This window comes from Giraffa tippelskirchi, chromosome 8 (genome assembly GCF_054371585.1).
Source record: "Giraffa tippelskirchi isolate mGirTip1 chromosome 8, T2T-mGirTip1v1.2.pri, whole genome shotgun sequence".
NCBI classification, from domain to species: domain Eukaryota; kingdom Metazoa; phylum Chordata; class Mammalia; order Artiodactyla; family Giraffidae; genus Giraffa; species Giraffa tippelskirchi.
This window is the reverse complement of record NC_137282.1, coordinates 152,649,774-152,664,712: the sequence shown is the minus strand read 5'-3', so window position 1 is coordinate 152,664,712 and position 14,939 is coordinate 152,649,774. Positions and strand designations below refer to the sequence as shown.

At 38.3% G+C, this 14,939-nt stretch overlaps 1 protein-coding gene across 8 annotated transcripts in view; it reads right to left on the bottom strand.

Moving 5' to 3' along the window:
• The window catches only part of NUP153 (nucleoporin 153), a 58,724-nt gene that overhangs the window by 7,794 nt on the left and 35,991 nt on the right, over nt 1–14,939 (bottom strand). For 4 of the 8 annotated variants that reach the window (XM_081518141.1, XM_081518140.1, XM_081518137.1 and 1 more), the window contains 5 exons: nt 11,522–11,647; nt 8,753–9,373; nt 5,761–5,958; nt 3,227–4,114; nt 546–902 (listed from right to left, as the gene is read on the bottom strand). In XM_081518141.1, the coding sequence (XP_081374267.1) occupies nt 546–902; nt 3,227–4,114; nt 5,761–5,958; nt 8,753–9,373; nt 11,522–11,647 (2,190 nt within the window). Of the gene's footprint in view, nt 1–545; nt 903–2,074; nt 4,115–5,760; nt 5,959–8,752; nt 9,374–11,521; nt 11,648–14,939 lie in introns of all 8 variants that reach the window. The other 4 variants (XR_014061679.1, XM_081518142.1, XM_081518143.1 and 1 more) reach the window with 4 other exon arrangements.

The following is a 14,939-nucleotide window of genomic DNA, read 5'->3' as shown; positions in this document are numbered from 1 at the left end:
CAGACGCTTACCTTGCTGAACAGATCTTATCAGGACAAGTTTTGAATTACTGATGAAAAAAATACAATGCTTGCTACCATTATTTAGTAAAATCACACAGAATCCATAAACAAAAACTTCAATTAACAAGACTCCTATCTTGCAGTCAAAAATGTTTAGGTCTTTAAATACCTAAGAAGACAACTGATCTCCTATCAGAAAAGCAACATATTACAGATACTATTATGTGATCATGTATTCACTGCATAAAGAAGACTAACGTCTAATAAAATAATCTTCAGTGTCTGGTTATTTACAACATTAAAAAAAAACCACTTGAATAAACTAAAGATTACACTCCTAATGAGATTAGGAAAACTGCTTCCAAGAGTTAATTACATTAAAACTCAAAAGGTACATCATTCCACGTTGAATAATTACAACATCCCAGCTAGAGATGACCTAAATGCAGCCATGCTTTCTTGTGATATTATATGCTAAGAATTCATCTACTTATGATGAAAGCCAATCCAACTACAACATGGTTTTGTCTTTTTAAAACGTACCTGCAGAGCTAGATGTGGTTGTAGCTCCAAAGTTGAAGCCAGAGGTTGCAGTATTATTACTGCTGGCTCCTGGACCAAAGACAAACGGGGCGACAGCTGTACCCGTGCTTGACGTGGTTGCTGGTTTGCTCTCTTGAGAAAACAGCAAAGACTGAGATGTGCTAGATTCGGCAGCGTTTCCAAACGCAGAGCTGCTCACGGGATTGCTGGCCTGTCCAAACACAAAGGCAGTCACAGGCGCACTGGAGGATGAGGTGGAACTACCAAATATGCCACCACCAGCTGAAGTGGCTGGTACACTTGAATTAGAGGAACTGCTGTTCAAGAAACTAAAAACAGGCTTGGCCGCACCTTGATCTGTAAGATAGAAATTAAGGAATAAAATTCTTTAAGAACAAGTAATACCAGAAGGCATTTTTTCCTACCCCAAAATCTTAAGAGTCCACTAGAAAATAAAATCATTAAGATTTTAATATAGATTAGTCCATCAAATGGAAGTTTGCTGAATTTTGATGTAGTCAAATACATAAAAATATTCATATATGTATATGTGTATTTGCAAAATATACATATATTTTAAAATACTCCTTAAATCCAAATCTCACTGGACACCAGGTCTGGACAGCAAATTCAGATAGTGGGAGATAGTTACACTTTCCTAAATTTGATTTTGCAGATTTATGTTAGCAGGACTGTAACTTCAATCTGAATAAATGCCAATTCTCTTTGTAATCTTTGCTGACCAGAGCACCCTCTGCTCACTAATTTGTAACTCTACAACATACTAAACTTCCAAACCTCCACAGCTACTGTAGCTAGACTGTTTCAAATATTGTAGCTTTATAGTATCACTCGGTATTAGTAGGGCAAACCTGACGGCATGTCAGCCTTTCTCTCCACAATTTCTTGTAAGATTTCCCTTCCATATGAATTTTTAGAATTATTTTCACTTGTTAAGCTCACAAAAATGCCTCTAAGAACTGAAATTCTATTGGGGGTGAGGTGGAGAGGAAAGGATATTCACTTAGGAACAAGTAAAAATATCTCTTTTATGTTCTCTTATTTATCATGTTGTAGGTTCTGCTGATATTATAAAACACAAATTGGAACTGTTAGAAAATATAAATGGGATATGCTACCAAAGGAGGAAAGCTACTGATTTGGAGGAAAGCTACTGATTTCTTAAATGGTGACCCTGAATCCAGCTATCTTTAGTAGAAGACTTTTTTAAAAAACTTGTTCCAATATCTCAATTCCAACACTATCTACCAGACAGGGCTGGTCACACTGCAGTAGGGGCACCAGTATAATTGACAGTAAATGTAATAATAGGTCACTTTCAAATTGCTTAATAGGATGTTTAAAATGTATATTTCAGTGGAAATAGTATAGTGATACTAGGATTAAATTTGATTAGACCCTATGTCCTTTTTATTCCTTCTAAATAATAATGGACAATTTAGTTTTTGCTTTCTTTGAAGGGTGTTTTTCAATTTAAGTAAAATTTTATAGATAAAAACTGCTCATACCTAAGTGCTGAATTCCATACAAATTTTTTCAGGTTAATTTTTCATTTTCTTGTGTTTCCAATTTATTATTCAAAAGTGCTCATAGGTATTCAACTTTTGATTCTTTGCTCGTCTGAAAAACATCTGTATGTTGCTCTTACAGTCTGATATTTGACTGGTTAACAGAATTCTCAACTCAAGACCATTTTTTCACTTTGAGGTCAGTGCCTTACTGTTTTTAGCATTCCATGTTACAAGTGAGAAGTCTGATGCTAATCTGATCATCTATTTGTGGCAAACTCTTTTCTCTGAAAGCATTCAGGATTTTGGCCCCGGTGTCCTAAAATTTCACTGGTCCTTCGCAGCGAACACGTCATTTTTGTTTTTAAGACCAGTGTCTTTCTTTACATGTGGGAAATTTTCTCCTGTTGCTTCTCTGGTATTTCCTTCATACTATCCTCATCTTCTAAGCACTCCTATTCCAATGGAACTTGTGGATATGGCTTAGATCAATCTCTCTGTTCTTTTACATTGTGTTCTGGGAAATTCCAGTTCACTAATCCGATTATCAGCTGGTTTTTTCTTTTTCCTTCCTGCTACTCAGTCCATGCAGTGATTTTATTTCACCAATTGTGTTTTTGCTTTTTTAACTTTTAAAAATGCTATTTCATTCTTTTCTTCGGGATTTTAGTTTTCATATCCACCTCTATTTCTCAGGGATTTACTGTATATTTGTTGTCTATGTTCCTTGAATGCCAGCTGAGGACTGGCTATTGCTATTTGTATATGAAGGCCTGTACGTAAAGATTTTATTAGAAAGTATTTCCTGAGCTTAAGGAAAAAAATGCTTATCTTCCTAAATAGTGTGTGTCAATTCTGATTTTAAAAGCTCAAACAGAGGGGAAAAAGTCACAGACAAATGTGCAAATATTGTGGGCTTTCCACTAGAGCTACATTTCTCAAAATCGGACCTGCAGATAACTTCGTCAGAATCACGGAGGGTGGAGGAGGGATGGCGGGGGTGGTATGGAGCAGTTAAAACTGAAAGTCCTCTACTCCTCCCCAGAGTTCTGTGACTGGTACTCTCTCAACTATGTCCAGTATAAACCATCCCTTGACTTGCTGCATTTGTCGACACCTTGTAAAAAAAAAAAAAAAAAGTTTAATGCTTACCAGCTGCAGTACTGGTTTGAGCGCCAAAAGCAAAAGCGGGCTTTGCTGGCTGCTCGGATTCCTTTTCAGATGGTTTCACCATGCTGAAACTAAAGGTCGACTTGGAAGAGCCCTCGTCTTTGGTTTGCTCTGAATTCCCAAAGGAAAACATCGGTGGGCACTTCGGCTCTTCACTGTCAGCTTTCTTCCCAAACACGAGAGATGTAGAAGTGACAGGCTCTTGCTGTTTCTCTTCTGTCCTTCCCAAAACAAATAATGAGGCTGATGGCAGAGGGGCAGGGTCCACGCTGCCAAAAGCGAACCCTCCTTTGGTGGCAGGTGTTTCTTCCTTTTTCGCTTCTGAAGACTGACACGTGAAAGGAGCCACAGAAGCACTCTTGGTGTCTGTGGTTCCAAAACTGAAGCCGCTCTTACTCTCAGAGGTCACCACGGTGTCAGCAGCAGCAGGAGGGGGAGGGTTAATGACACCTGAACCAAAGCTAAAGCCTGTTGATGAAGATTTAGGCAGTTCTTCTTTCTTTTCTTGCTGCCCGAGACTAGACACCCCGAACTGAAATGGAGCTAAAGGAGCTGGATTGCTTAAACCAGAAGAAAGTCCAAACTTAAAATTATTGTCATTTTTACTGTCTTTTTTGACTTCTTCAGGTTTAGAATCAGATGAAACTCCAAATTTAAAATCTCCTATGGGTTTAGGAAATTTGAAGCCTTCACTCAAGGGGTTTGCAGACCCCGAATCTGATGACACACCGATTTTGAAGCCTCCTTGATCTCCAAATTTAAAGTTCCCAGTGTTGGCTAACGTCTGAGAGGGCCCAGAAGAGGGTGATGGGATGCCAAACTTGAAGGATGAGGTTGCTGTGTTCGAAGATGAGGAAGATGTGCCGAAGCCTTCAAAAACATAAAGATACCACACACTGGATGAACATTACTAAATACCACTCAGTCAAACAAAATGTCCACCTTGAAAAGTAGGAGGAGACAGGAACAGATCAGACCAGGCCTACTTTGAAGAGCATTAGTTTAACAATGACAGTGAACACAAACCAAGCTGCCCCCTCCTTCAGCGTAAGAAGTGCATCTCGATCCTCACAGCCACATTTCATCTATCAGACTGACAGAGATCAAACAAGTTTGACAAATCAGTGCTGGTGATGAGACTAGGAGTAACAGACAGTCTTGATATGGCAGGTGGATGTGTAAATCAGCACAAAGTTGGTGGGAGGCAACCTGTCAACATTTACCCTAAGTTACAAACACAGGTACCTTTGACCCAGCAAATCGACAGCTGAGTCTATCTGAATGATAAACTCACAGTATATAAAATGCAATACGCCACCCAGGCAGCTGTATTAAAGGAAGAACTAAGACACATCTGAGCTAATCTGTGGTAATGGCAAGGGTGTAGAAAGGTGATGGTACCTACAACCTTTCCTAACAAGGTAGAGAGAAGTAAGAATACAGAGAAGAGAAGTACATTTGCTTGTGATGGGCATAAAGAAACACTGAAAGAGATACAAGAAACCAACCACAGATGGCTACTGCCGTTGGTGGGGCAGGAAGGATGGAAAACAAGCCAATGAGGACAAAAGATAGACCTTTCACTGTGAGTCCTGTCATAACTTGCTTCTTAAGTCTTGTGAGTAAACGTGTTATTTACTTAAGAATTCAAGTATTTAGCATGAAAGAACCAGAATCATATGAGTGGAAGCAGTATTTTAAAAGACAAAAATACTGTAATGACAAGATCAAAGTCTTGGTTTCAGAATGTTTTTCTGTAGCAGAATAAACTAGAAATTAAGCACCAAACTGATTGGCTCCACACACAGATCAATGAATGGTACCAAAGTATTTATCCACTGTTCCCACTTACCCACATGTAAATTAACAAGTGACAGCCAAGCACTTGTAAAAAGCACTTGTCTTCAGATTTCCTTCCCTTTAATGGTTACCCATCCAACTTTCTTTCCCTAAGAAACTCACTTGGAAAATTACATCAGCATCTCAAGAGCAAATGGCTACTATCCATATGGGCTTTAAGATGCCTTACGTGACACTGGACAGAAAGCGAAAAAATAAAGGGGTCAAAGACAATAATTAACTAATTATCACCTCTGTCTCAAAGAAGCTCACAGGCGCTTCTGCCTCAGAAAGAAGGTTTAAGGTATGGTGATTACTACTGGTGGGGAAAATGGGAAGGAGACCAAGAGGCAACAGCTACACAGTGAGTTTTAGTGACCTCCTAACATCCAAGCGCAAGGTTCTTCAAACCGGCTGTAACTCTTAGGCACGTCATTACTTTAGTGGGCTGCAACAAGCATTTTCCTTCTCAAAGGAAAACTAGTAAAATAGCAAACGTATATCCTCACTCCTGACCACCAAATAATTCAACTACACGGTAATTCAGAGATAGATTATCAGCTAAAAGTCCAGGGAAACACTTCATTTTACAAGAATTTTCAAGAAAGAATGGTTTTAAAAACAAAACTGTGTGCAAACATTTCACTTTATAAGGAGGCACTTTACCAACACCTCACCTGTAAACTCGGGCTTTGTGTGTGGCTTTACAGTTTCACACGCTATACATTTGGTAGAATCTGCTTTATTTTCCACTAGGCACACTTCACAGTTCCAGCTTCCCTCAGGTTTCTTGAACTTGTCCAATCCTAGGCAGCCTCCAGATGACAGGGAGACCGGGGGGACTGTGCTGCTGCTTGAAACAGGTACTGAACTTCCTAAAAAACAAAGCAAAAATACAAAATTCTAATTTACATTATGTCACGATCTCCATGACACCACTAAGTCCAAACGAACAATTTTTATCAGTGTTTCCTATTAAGATAAAGAAAATGCCAGAAGTATAATCATCACATTGTTAAAAACGGTCCAGACATCTCAGATTTCTTTTAGTCTTATAAATAAGCAACTCACACTCACCTTGCTCACTGATGAGTGTCCTCTTAACCCCAAGGTTGAATAGCCATGTTTTTTTTTTTTCAAATGATGCTCACAGATCAGAGCATAAAAGACTAAATTTTCCTTAATGTTTGTCAAATATTGTTAAGCATCACAGATTATAAAACATAAGTTATAAATCATAGGCAACAGCCTAACACATAAAATACACAGCCATGGCCATATTAATTTCAAGATTTCAAAGCACAGATCTCTACTGTGAAATGACTATTTTTGCACAGAAGTGTTCTATTATCCACTTTGCAATTCAAGTCGACATGACCTACTATGTTCAAGGCATTTCTGTTAAAAGGTAGCCATTTAACAGACATTGATTAAGCACTGTAATGTTTTTAGGTTCTGGGAATATCAAGATGAATCAAGTGTCGATTCTAAAGGTGCTTCTGGTCTAAAAAGGGGAAAGTAAAACAAACATAAATGCATAGTACCACCATCGCCAAGACGGAGTGACAGATGATCTAAACAAGCGCACAGAGAAGACATTACTACGAGACAGGAGGAGGATTCACAGAGGTCATATTTACACTTTTAAGCAGATTAGCAATTTCGTGGGGAGAGGCAGCAGCATAGGAGGGATGGCTCAGTAAGGCAGTTGCGTAAACAAATGCAGGGTTGCAAGTAAAGCTGTTCACTCTGGTACCCCCACTTCTCTCAATGTCCTCCAAGTGCTGTCACTTCTCCCAGTTACCTGCTCTGTGGTTTACCAGTATGTTCTCTTCCACTTTGCCAATAAAATCCTGCCGTCTTTGGTCCACTGCCCTCTCACAAGCTCTCCTCTACCCTCATGATTTTAATCACCAACAAAATCTTTCCCATTCGCACCCAAGACCCATACTTCCGGGCGTCAGTTCTGTACTGTCTCTTTGTTGGTAGTTCCACTATGCACCTCGCTGGCCTGGTGAGATGGCAACTCTTCCCTGATGTATCTCGGCAATCTGTTTCATTCTCTTCCTCTGACCCTTCTACTGCTCTTCTAGTGGACAGCCTTATTGAGACTTCTGGTTTGGTTCCCTTGAAACTCATCCTCCTAAGAAGCAACCAGTATCACATGGTTCTTGTTTGGTTCGTGTCTTTCCTCTCTCGTTACTCCTTTAAAAGATTAACTGTTTTCAAAGTTCTATTCCTGTTATTCTCTTAAGCTAAGCAGAGTTCAGTTTTAGGCGAGCCTCTCTGTTTGCTCCATTCACTCACCTTACATCACCCCTACTCTCATCATTTATTTGAAAATTATGAGCAAATGATTCCCAAATCTGTGTCTCCAGTCCAGAGGGTCTATAATCAGTTTTATATCTTAAAAAGTCTCACAAGTATCTGTCAACTTCAGCAGTTTGAACTTAATGTATCTTCAACTAAATACCTTATTCTATACCCCTCCATTTGATTTCATTAGTACATATCACCACTATCTTTACCTATATGATTGATCAACTTCCTAATCTGTGCTCTGGTCTTCAAATTTTGTTGCCTTCAAATCCATCCTTCAAAAAGCCACTGGGTGATTGAACAAAAGTACAAGTTTGACCCATCAACTCAATTAATTTTGCTCTCAGACATGCATCAACAGCTTTCTTTTTTTGTTAAGGGGACAACGAGGAATGCCAGATGGGAAGAGAAAGATATTTCAGAATAAAGACTCTGAAATCTTATTCCTGTAGAGATGTCAAGCAGGAATCAGAAATATAGCTCACCCTTTGTGTTAGGACAGGGTTTTAGGCTATTAAGAGCTTTTCATTGTAGACACAAAACCACGCATCCATCAATAATGCAATAAAAATAGGAAGTATAATTCCCAGGACACTCATGTTTTATTCAGTATCTATGTTACCATGTATCTGTACCAAATAATTATATAATAGCATTACAATCAAAGAGTCAAATGAATTAATTCCAAATGAATTAAAGATCAGTGTAAGTCTTCAGTAACTCTTTCAAAATTGAACAGAGAAACAGGAAAAATTCAACTCTAACTCCATTTTTCTGTCTGCCCAATAGTATTTTTTCATTAACAATTTAATAATTTATGATCATTGCAAGATCTCTGGCAGATAGCACATACAGGTACAGGTATCATCATTAGTACTCAGCCACACTCTTCTGATAACACAATACTGTCTACTCCTTAATGAAACTAGCTGTGGAAATGACCACTAGCCATCCTCACTTCCTCTTTGAGAAAAAGAGACACAGTAGTATTTTATTCTGTGTAAAGGTCTGAGAAAGAGTGCTCCGTTACAAGACCTTTGCATCTGTATCAGCCAACTTTGAAAACGATCATGAAGAGCCAGAAGTCTCTAATAAAAGTGCACACAAAGAAGAGGTCAAAGCAAATGCTGGACTGATTAACACACAGCCTAGCCTAAGAGAACATGCAGTGCCAGTTCCAAGCAAGTCATTTTCATCTCAAGACAGTTTGGAAAATTACGACATATGAGGAAATGCTCATCCTAAAACATCTAAAATACTGAGGTTGTTCTTAGCTGTTTTACAGAAAATAGAATTAAAATGTTCTATTAAAGTAATGAACAAAGTTATTCCAAACAGCCATAAACGTACCTGGTTTGTCAGACATACAGGACACACACTTATTGTCTTCTGCATTATTAGAAACACAGCACACTGGACACTCCCAAGATCCCACGGGCCTTTTGAATTTATCTGCAAATCCTAAGGCACCAGTGGTCACAGTGCAGCTGGAGGAGGAAGCAGCCACAGTTACAGCACTTTCTGAAGCCACTGGCAACGTAAGGACTCGCTTAACACCAGTTCCCGGTTTCGGTGTCTCACAAGCTACACATTTTATCGCTTCAGGTTTATTCTGCACTAAACAGGTATCACAATCCCAAGTTCCTACTGCTGGTTTAAATTTGTCTCCGAAGCCTGTCGTCCCTGGTGCGGAAAGAGTCAGTTTGCCGCTTTTACTTGGTGTCCCAGTTCCAGTCTGTTTAGCGGTATCTTTTGGTAGCAATTTTGTTGCTTGGCAGGCTACGCATTTGTTGTCTGTGACTTTGTTCTGGAGTAGACAAGTATCGCACTGCCACAACGACCCAGCTTTTAAACCTTCCCCAAACCCAGTTCCACTAGAAGAAAAGCTACTTATTGCTGGTCTTGGGTAAACTATCGGGCTTGTGGTGGTAGGTTGAGCAGCAAGAGAATCTGCCTTTGGTGATGTGAAACCTACAACCGGGGGGAAGAGGGGAGTGGGAGGGAAAAAATTAGTTAATGTTTTGATAGAATGTCTCCCTGTTTATTGGTAATAAATATTAATAACATTAATTAATATTGGGCTGGCCAAAAAGTTCATTTGGGTTTTTTCCGTAAGATCTTACAGAAAAACCCGGAACAAACTTTTCAGCCGACCCAATGTGATACATTTATAGTTGTTAGTAATATTATTCCTGGGAGAAAACATTTTTCACCTTAATTACAGAGTTATTACAATCCAAGAAGGACTACTTATGAGTTTTCACCTAAGCTGTATTTCTAGCACTAATTACATAGTTAATAACTGACAACCCAGTTAAAATTCTACAGAAGGTGTTTTGTTTATAGTGTATCATCATCCTCTAGGAATTCTAATTTACTGTAGTTCAGTCATTATCTAATTTATGATTTGGGGCTTCCCAGGTGGCTCTGACGGTAAAGAATCTGCCTGCCAATGCAGGAGACCCAGGTTCGATCCCTGGGTCAGGAAGATCCAGGAAGGGAATGGCTACCCACTCCAGCATTCTCGCCTGGAGAATCCCATGGACAGAGGAGCTTGGCAGGCTACAGTCCATGGGGTTGCAAAGAGTCAGACATGACTGAGCGACTGAACTGAACTGAAGGTATACACGCAGAATCATGAAATAATGAGGAAAGGTTTTGTGTGACAAAACTGGTATCGTTTAATTGATTCATTCAAGCTATACTTCATTTGGAGAAACAACCTTTCAATCCTTTTACTTTGGACCAACTAACTCTTATTCTACATACACCAAAAAAACACTCATCTCTCTAGACTGTAGCATCAAAGGAAAGAAAATCAGAGGGAAAGATGATACAGAGGTTGTTAGAGGTTTCTAGTGACACCAAGAAATAATCCAGCCTAGAGCTATTTTTCCCGGAAAGACAAAGCAGTTCCACATACTTCAGTTACTCCCAACAGACAACAGTGTACTGTTTTGTTAATGATTAACCTGAGTCTCGAAAGTTGGCAAAATTTTAACAGCAACTACTTCAAGGTGTTACAGTTTTTTTCTTTTTTGGATTTTTAAAATTTCCCTCATGAGAACATATAACTACTCCAAATTTTTGCTTTCTGAAACACTTTAAAAGAGGAAGTGGGCATTATGGATCCAGGCAAAGTGAAACTTCTATGATAACAGACTATAATACATGCATTTGATGCTGACTACCACTTGGTTCATCTCAGCACAGGATTCTGGAGCTCTGCCCATAACTGCATAAAATCGTCTATACCAAGACTCCAGTAAGCAGTATACTAATCTATAAAATGGGAGCTACACACAAAACAAACAAACAAAACCCCTGATCTCTCTCTATATCTTGTAGCAGGCCAACCTTATTACTAAAACTCCTATTCACCTATACATGAACACAAGTGCTGGATAAATATAAACTCTTTTGGAGCCACTATATTATCTTATAAATCCTTTTATATTCTTACTGTATACATCCCAGTTGGAATTATGCTATCCTCTGATTTTCAAACTGAAAACTCATTCCTATTTGAGGACTTACTTCTATTCACCACCTTCAAATATTACACACCGGCATTCATATCTTACTTTCTTTCCAGTGCTACCCCCTCCCTGCCCCCACACACCCTGTGTGTGTTACAATTAGCAAATGTTTTCTTTCCACTTGGCTTTGTTATATATATATATATATACTACAACTGGGGAATAATCTGAGAAGAACAAGGCAGTTCAATGCTCTCAGAGAGAGACAAGTTCAGGTATATCATCCAGTTTATTTACTTTTTCTGATTATTGGCCCATCTCTATTAACATGCAATTCACATTTTTTTCTTCTATACTTGCCTCTTAGAGATTGCATTTTAGTGCAGTCTTTGAATTCTAAAAGAATAGTGTCTAAGCTCTCTCACCTAAAAAATTTACACCTGAACTATCGCTACATTCAAAAGACAATCTCACCCCCAACTAAAATAAATAAATTTATTAAAAAAAAAAAAAGACAATCTCCAATTAAACTAGACACCATTTTTGAAAAGCCCGAAGTACAACAAAGTGTAACAAACGATACTGAGATGAGATCATGATTTTGTAGTTAAGATTTCTGACTATCTCAAGGGCATCTCACCAGGGCTCTTCAGAACATCTAAGACACTTCCTTCTTTCAGGGTTTTCGCCACTCTGAAAGGGCTCTCGCAATCTTCATCTTGCTTCTTCTTACAGCTTGTACTGTTCACTGCAGTGGTCTCTTGAGCTGTAATTTTTTAATTGTAAAAGATATTATGACAAGAAAAAGCAAGTTACATGCATTAGAAAGATCTTTCAATAAACTTCTAAAAAAAAAAAAGTACCATAATCCAAAGATAATGAACAAAAAAGGACTGTACATCTCTCCTCCAAATGAGTAAAAATATATATAAACTATATATAACCTATCAATGAGTCAGTTACAGATCCACTATAATGATAAGTCAGTGAGTTAAAAAAAAAAAAGAGTCAATGAGTTCACCAGTAATCAAGAAAATCAAACAAATCTTACAGAGGATATGGCAACTGGGACAAGCTCAAACACTGTATGAAATATGTCTTGATTATACAGAAACTTATAACAACTGATTTAAAAAAAACGTTCAGACTTTCCTGGTGGTCCAGTGGTTAGCAATCAGCCTGCCAGTGCAGGGAACATGGGTTCCATTCCTTGGTCCAGGAAGATTCCACATGCCCTGGGGTAAGTAAGCCCATGAACCACAACTACTGAGCCTTGTGCTGCAACTACTGAAGCCTGCACCCCCAGAGCCTGTGCTCCCCCGACAAAGAGGGGCCACCAAGACGAGAAGCAGAGAGTAGCCCCTGCTTGCCGGAACTACAGACAGTCCATGTGCAGCAAAGACGACCCAGTGCAGCCAAAAATGAAGTTTTTAAAATGTTTTAAAGTTTTTAACAATGATTGTTTAAGTCAGATATTTCTTCTAAAAATTCACCCTATGATTGAAAATACCTGTCAGTTATTATGTTGAAAACCTGGATGCTAAATACTCAACAAAAGGGGCTAGCTACATAAATTACACAACACTGACATGATGGAATGCTATGCAGCCACAAAAATCATTCTCAGAAGAACAGTTACGGGAAAGAGTAGGTTAGAAAGTCCAGAAGATTGTGCCTGTTTACATCTAGAGTAATGCTGTAACTTTTTCTATTTCCCAAACTTGCTAAAATGAACATATTCTTCTACTTAAAATAAGTATAATATTCTTATACTTAAAATACTCTACATTGTGAGTATGATAATCATTTTGTCATCACATTTTTAAGGGGGAGTGTTTCTGTTTACAGATGAAGTATTGTTTGAAAATTACCTGACAGTTGCATCTGTGTGTGTGAGAGAAGGACTGAACGTGGGAGAAACAAGACTGGTCACAAAATGACAAAGGCTGAAGCTCAGTAAAGTGTATCTGGGGATTCAGGCTACTATTTCTGAGAATGCCTGAAATTTTCAAAAATACAAATAACCAGGTTTTTTTTAAGTGTTCACCAATTTAGAAGTAGTGGGTAAAGCAGTTTGAGAGAACCTATCTACCCTCACTTCACATCATGAGCAAAAATTAATTCAAAATGGATTTATGATCTAAACAAGAGAACTAAAACCATGAAACTCTTGAAAAGAAAACCTAGGAGGTGCATCTTCATGAGCATGACAATGACTTCTTAGGACACCAAAGCACAAGAAAAAAAACTGACCTTCACTAAAATTAGAAATCTCTATGCATCCAAGGATATAATCAAGAAAGTGACAAAACCATCAACTGAACAGGAAAAAATACTTGCAAATCACGTATCTGATAAAGATCTAGTATCCAGACTATACAAAAAGGCAGATAACTCAGCAACACAAAGAGAAACCAATTTAAAAAATGGGCAAAGGACTTAAACAGACATCTCCCTCAAGAAGATATGTAAAAGGCCAGAAGCACATGAGAAGATGCTAAACACGAGTTCAAGCTTTTTAAAGCACAAGCCATCCATCGTCCTTGCTTGGTCCTGCAATAAATCTTTCTCTGTTAAAAAGAAAAAAGAAAGCTAAACATAGTCCTCAGGGAAATAAATGCAAATCAAAACCACAATGAAGCATCGCTCCATACCCACTAGGATGGCTATCTATCAAAAAATGGAAAAGAGTAAGCATGGTGAGAACGTGGAGAATCCTGCTGGTGGGAATGTGAAATAGGCTGGCTGCTGAGAAGAAGTTTTATCAATTCCTCAAAAAGTTAAATGTAGGACTACCATTTAACCTATCAACTCCATTCCTAGGTACATCCTCTGAAGTACTGAAGCCAGTATTGAAACAAATAAAAGTACATGTACATTTATTAGCAACACTATTCACAATAGTCAAAAGGTAGAATGACCCAGATGTCCACCAACAAATAAACAGATAAGTTATGCTATATCCAAAGAGCGGAGAGTCATTCAGCCACAAAAGGAATCATGTAACAGTACACATTACGACACAGATGAACCTTGAAAACGTGAGAGAAACCAGATGCAAAAAGTCACACTGTATGACTCCAGAATAGGTGAATACACAGAAATAGAACATGGATTACTAGTTGCCAGTAGTTAGGGGGAACGGGAAATGGAGAAAAACTGCTTAATGGGTACAGACTTCCTTTTAGGAGTGATAAACATGTTTTGTACTAGTTAAAGGTGGTGACTGCACAACGCTGTGCATGTAGTTAACACCACTGAATTTTTCCTTTTAAATGATGAACTTCGTTCCTGTCATTGTTTAGTCACTAAGTCACGTCCAACTCTTTGCAACCCCATGCATGGACTGTAGCCTGCCAGGCTCCTCTGTCCATGGGGTTTACCAGGCAAGCGTACTGGAGTGGGTTGCCATTTCCTTCTCCAGGGAATCTTCTCAATTCAAGGATCGAACCTGTGTCTGCTGCATTGGCAGGCAGGTTCTTTACCACTGAGCCACTAGAGAAGCTCAATTTCACCTCAACAATAAAAATGTGCAAAAACAAAACACCATACCTACCTCTTACAACTGTGTCAAAACAAAGAAAAATTGGCTTTTATTCAGTATCACATTCTATATTCCTTTACAGTCAAAACTGAATTGCTTTTAGAATTTAAGGTAAATTTTAAGGATTTCTTCAATTGTACTCAGAGATGGAAAACGATGATAATGTGAAAATTAGTGCCTATCATACAGTAATTAACCATGACTTCCACATTTTCAATCAGCTTTTCAATTACCAAAGTGGTAAGAAACAGAGGTGTCAATGTAAGAACAATTCTATATATACTACTTATAATACAGGTCTTAAAAACTCGAGTAATTTTCCCACATGTAATGAAACACAAAAGTTGTTTTAACAAATTGTTACTCATTCAAGGACCATTAGTAAAGCATTAGTAAAAATGGAAGCATTTTAATGCCTTTCCCTCATAACCGGGCATGAAAATGAAATTTGAATAGGTTTATTCCTTCTTGAATTCACAGTAACATTAAGGGAAAAAAAGTCATATGTTAAGTA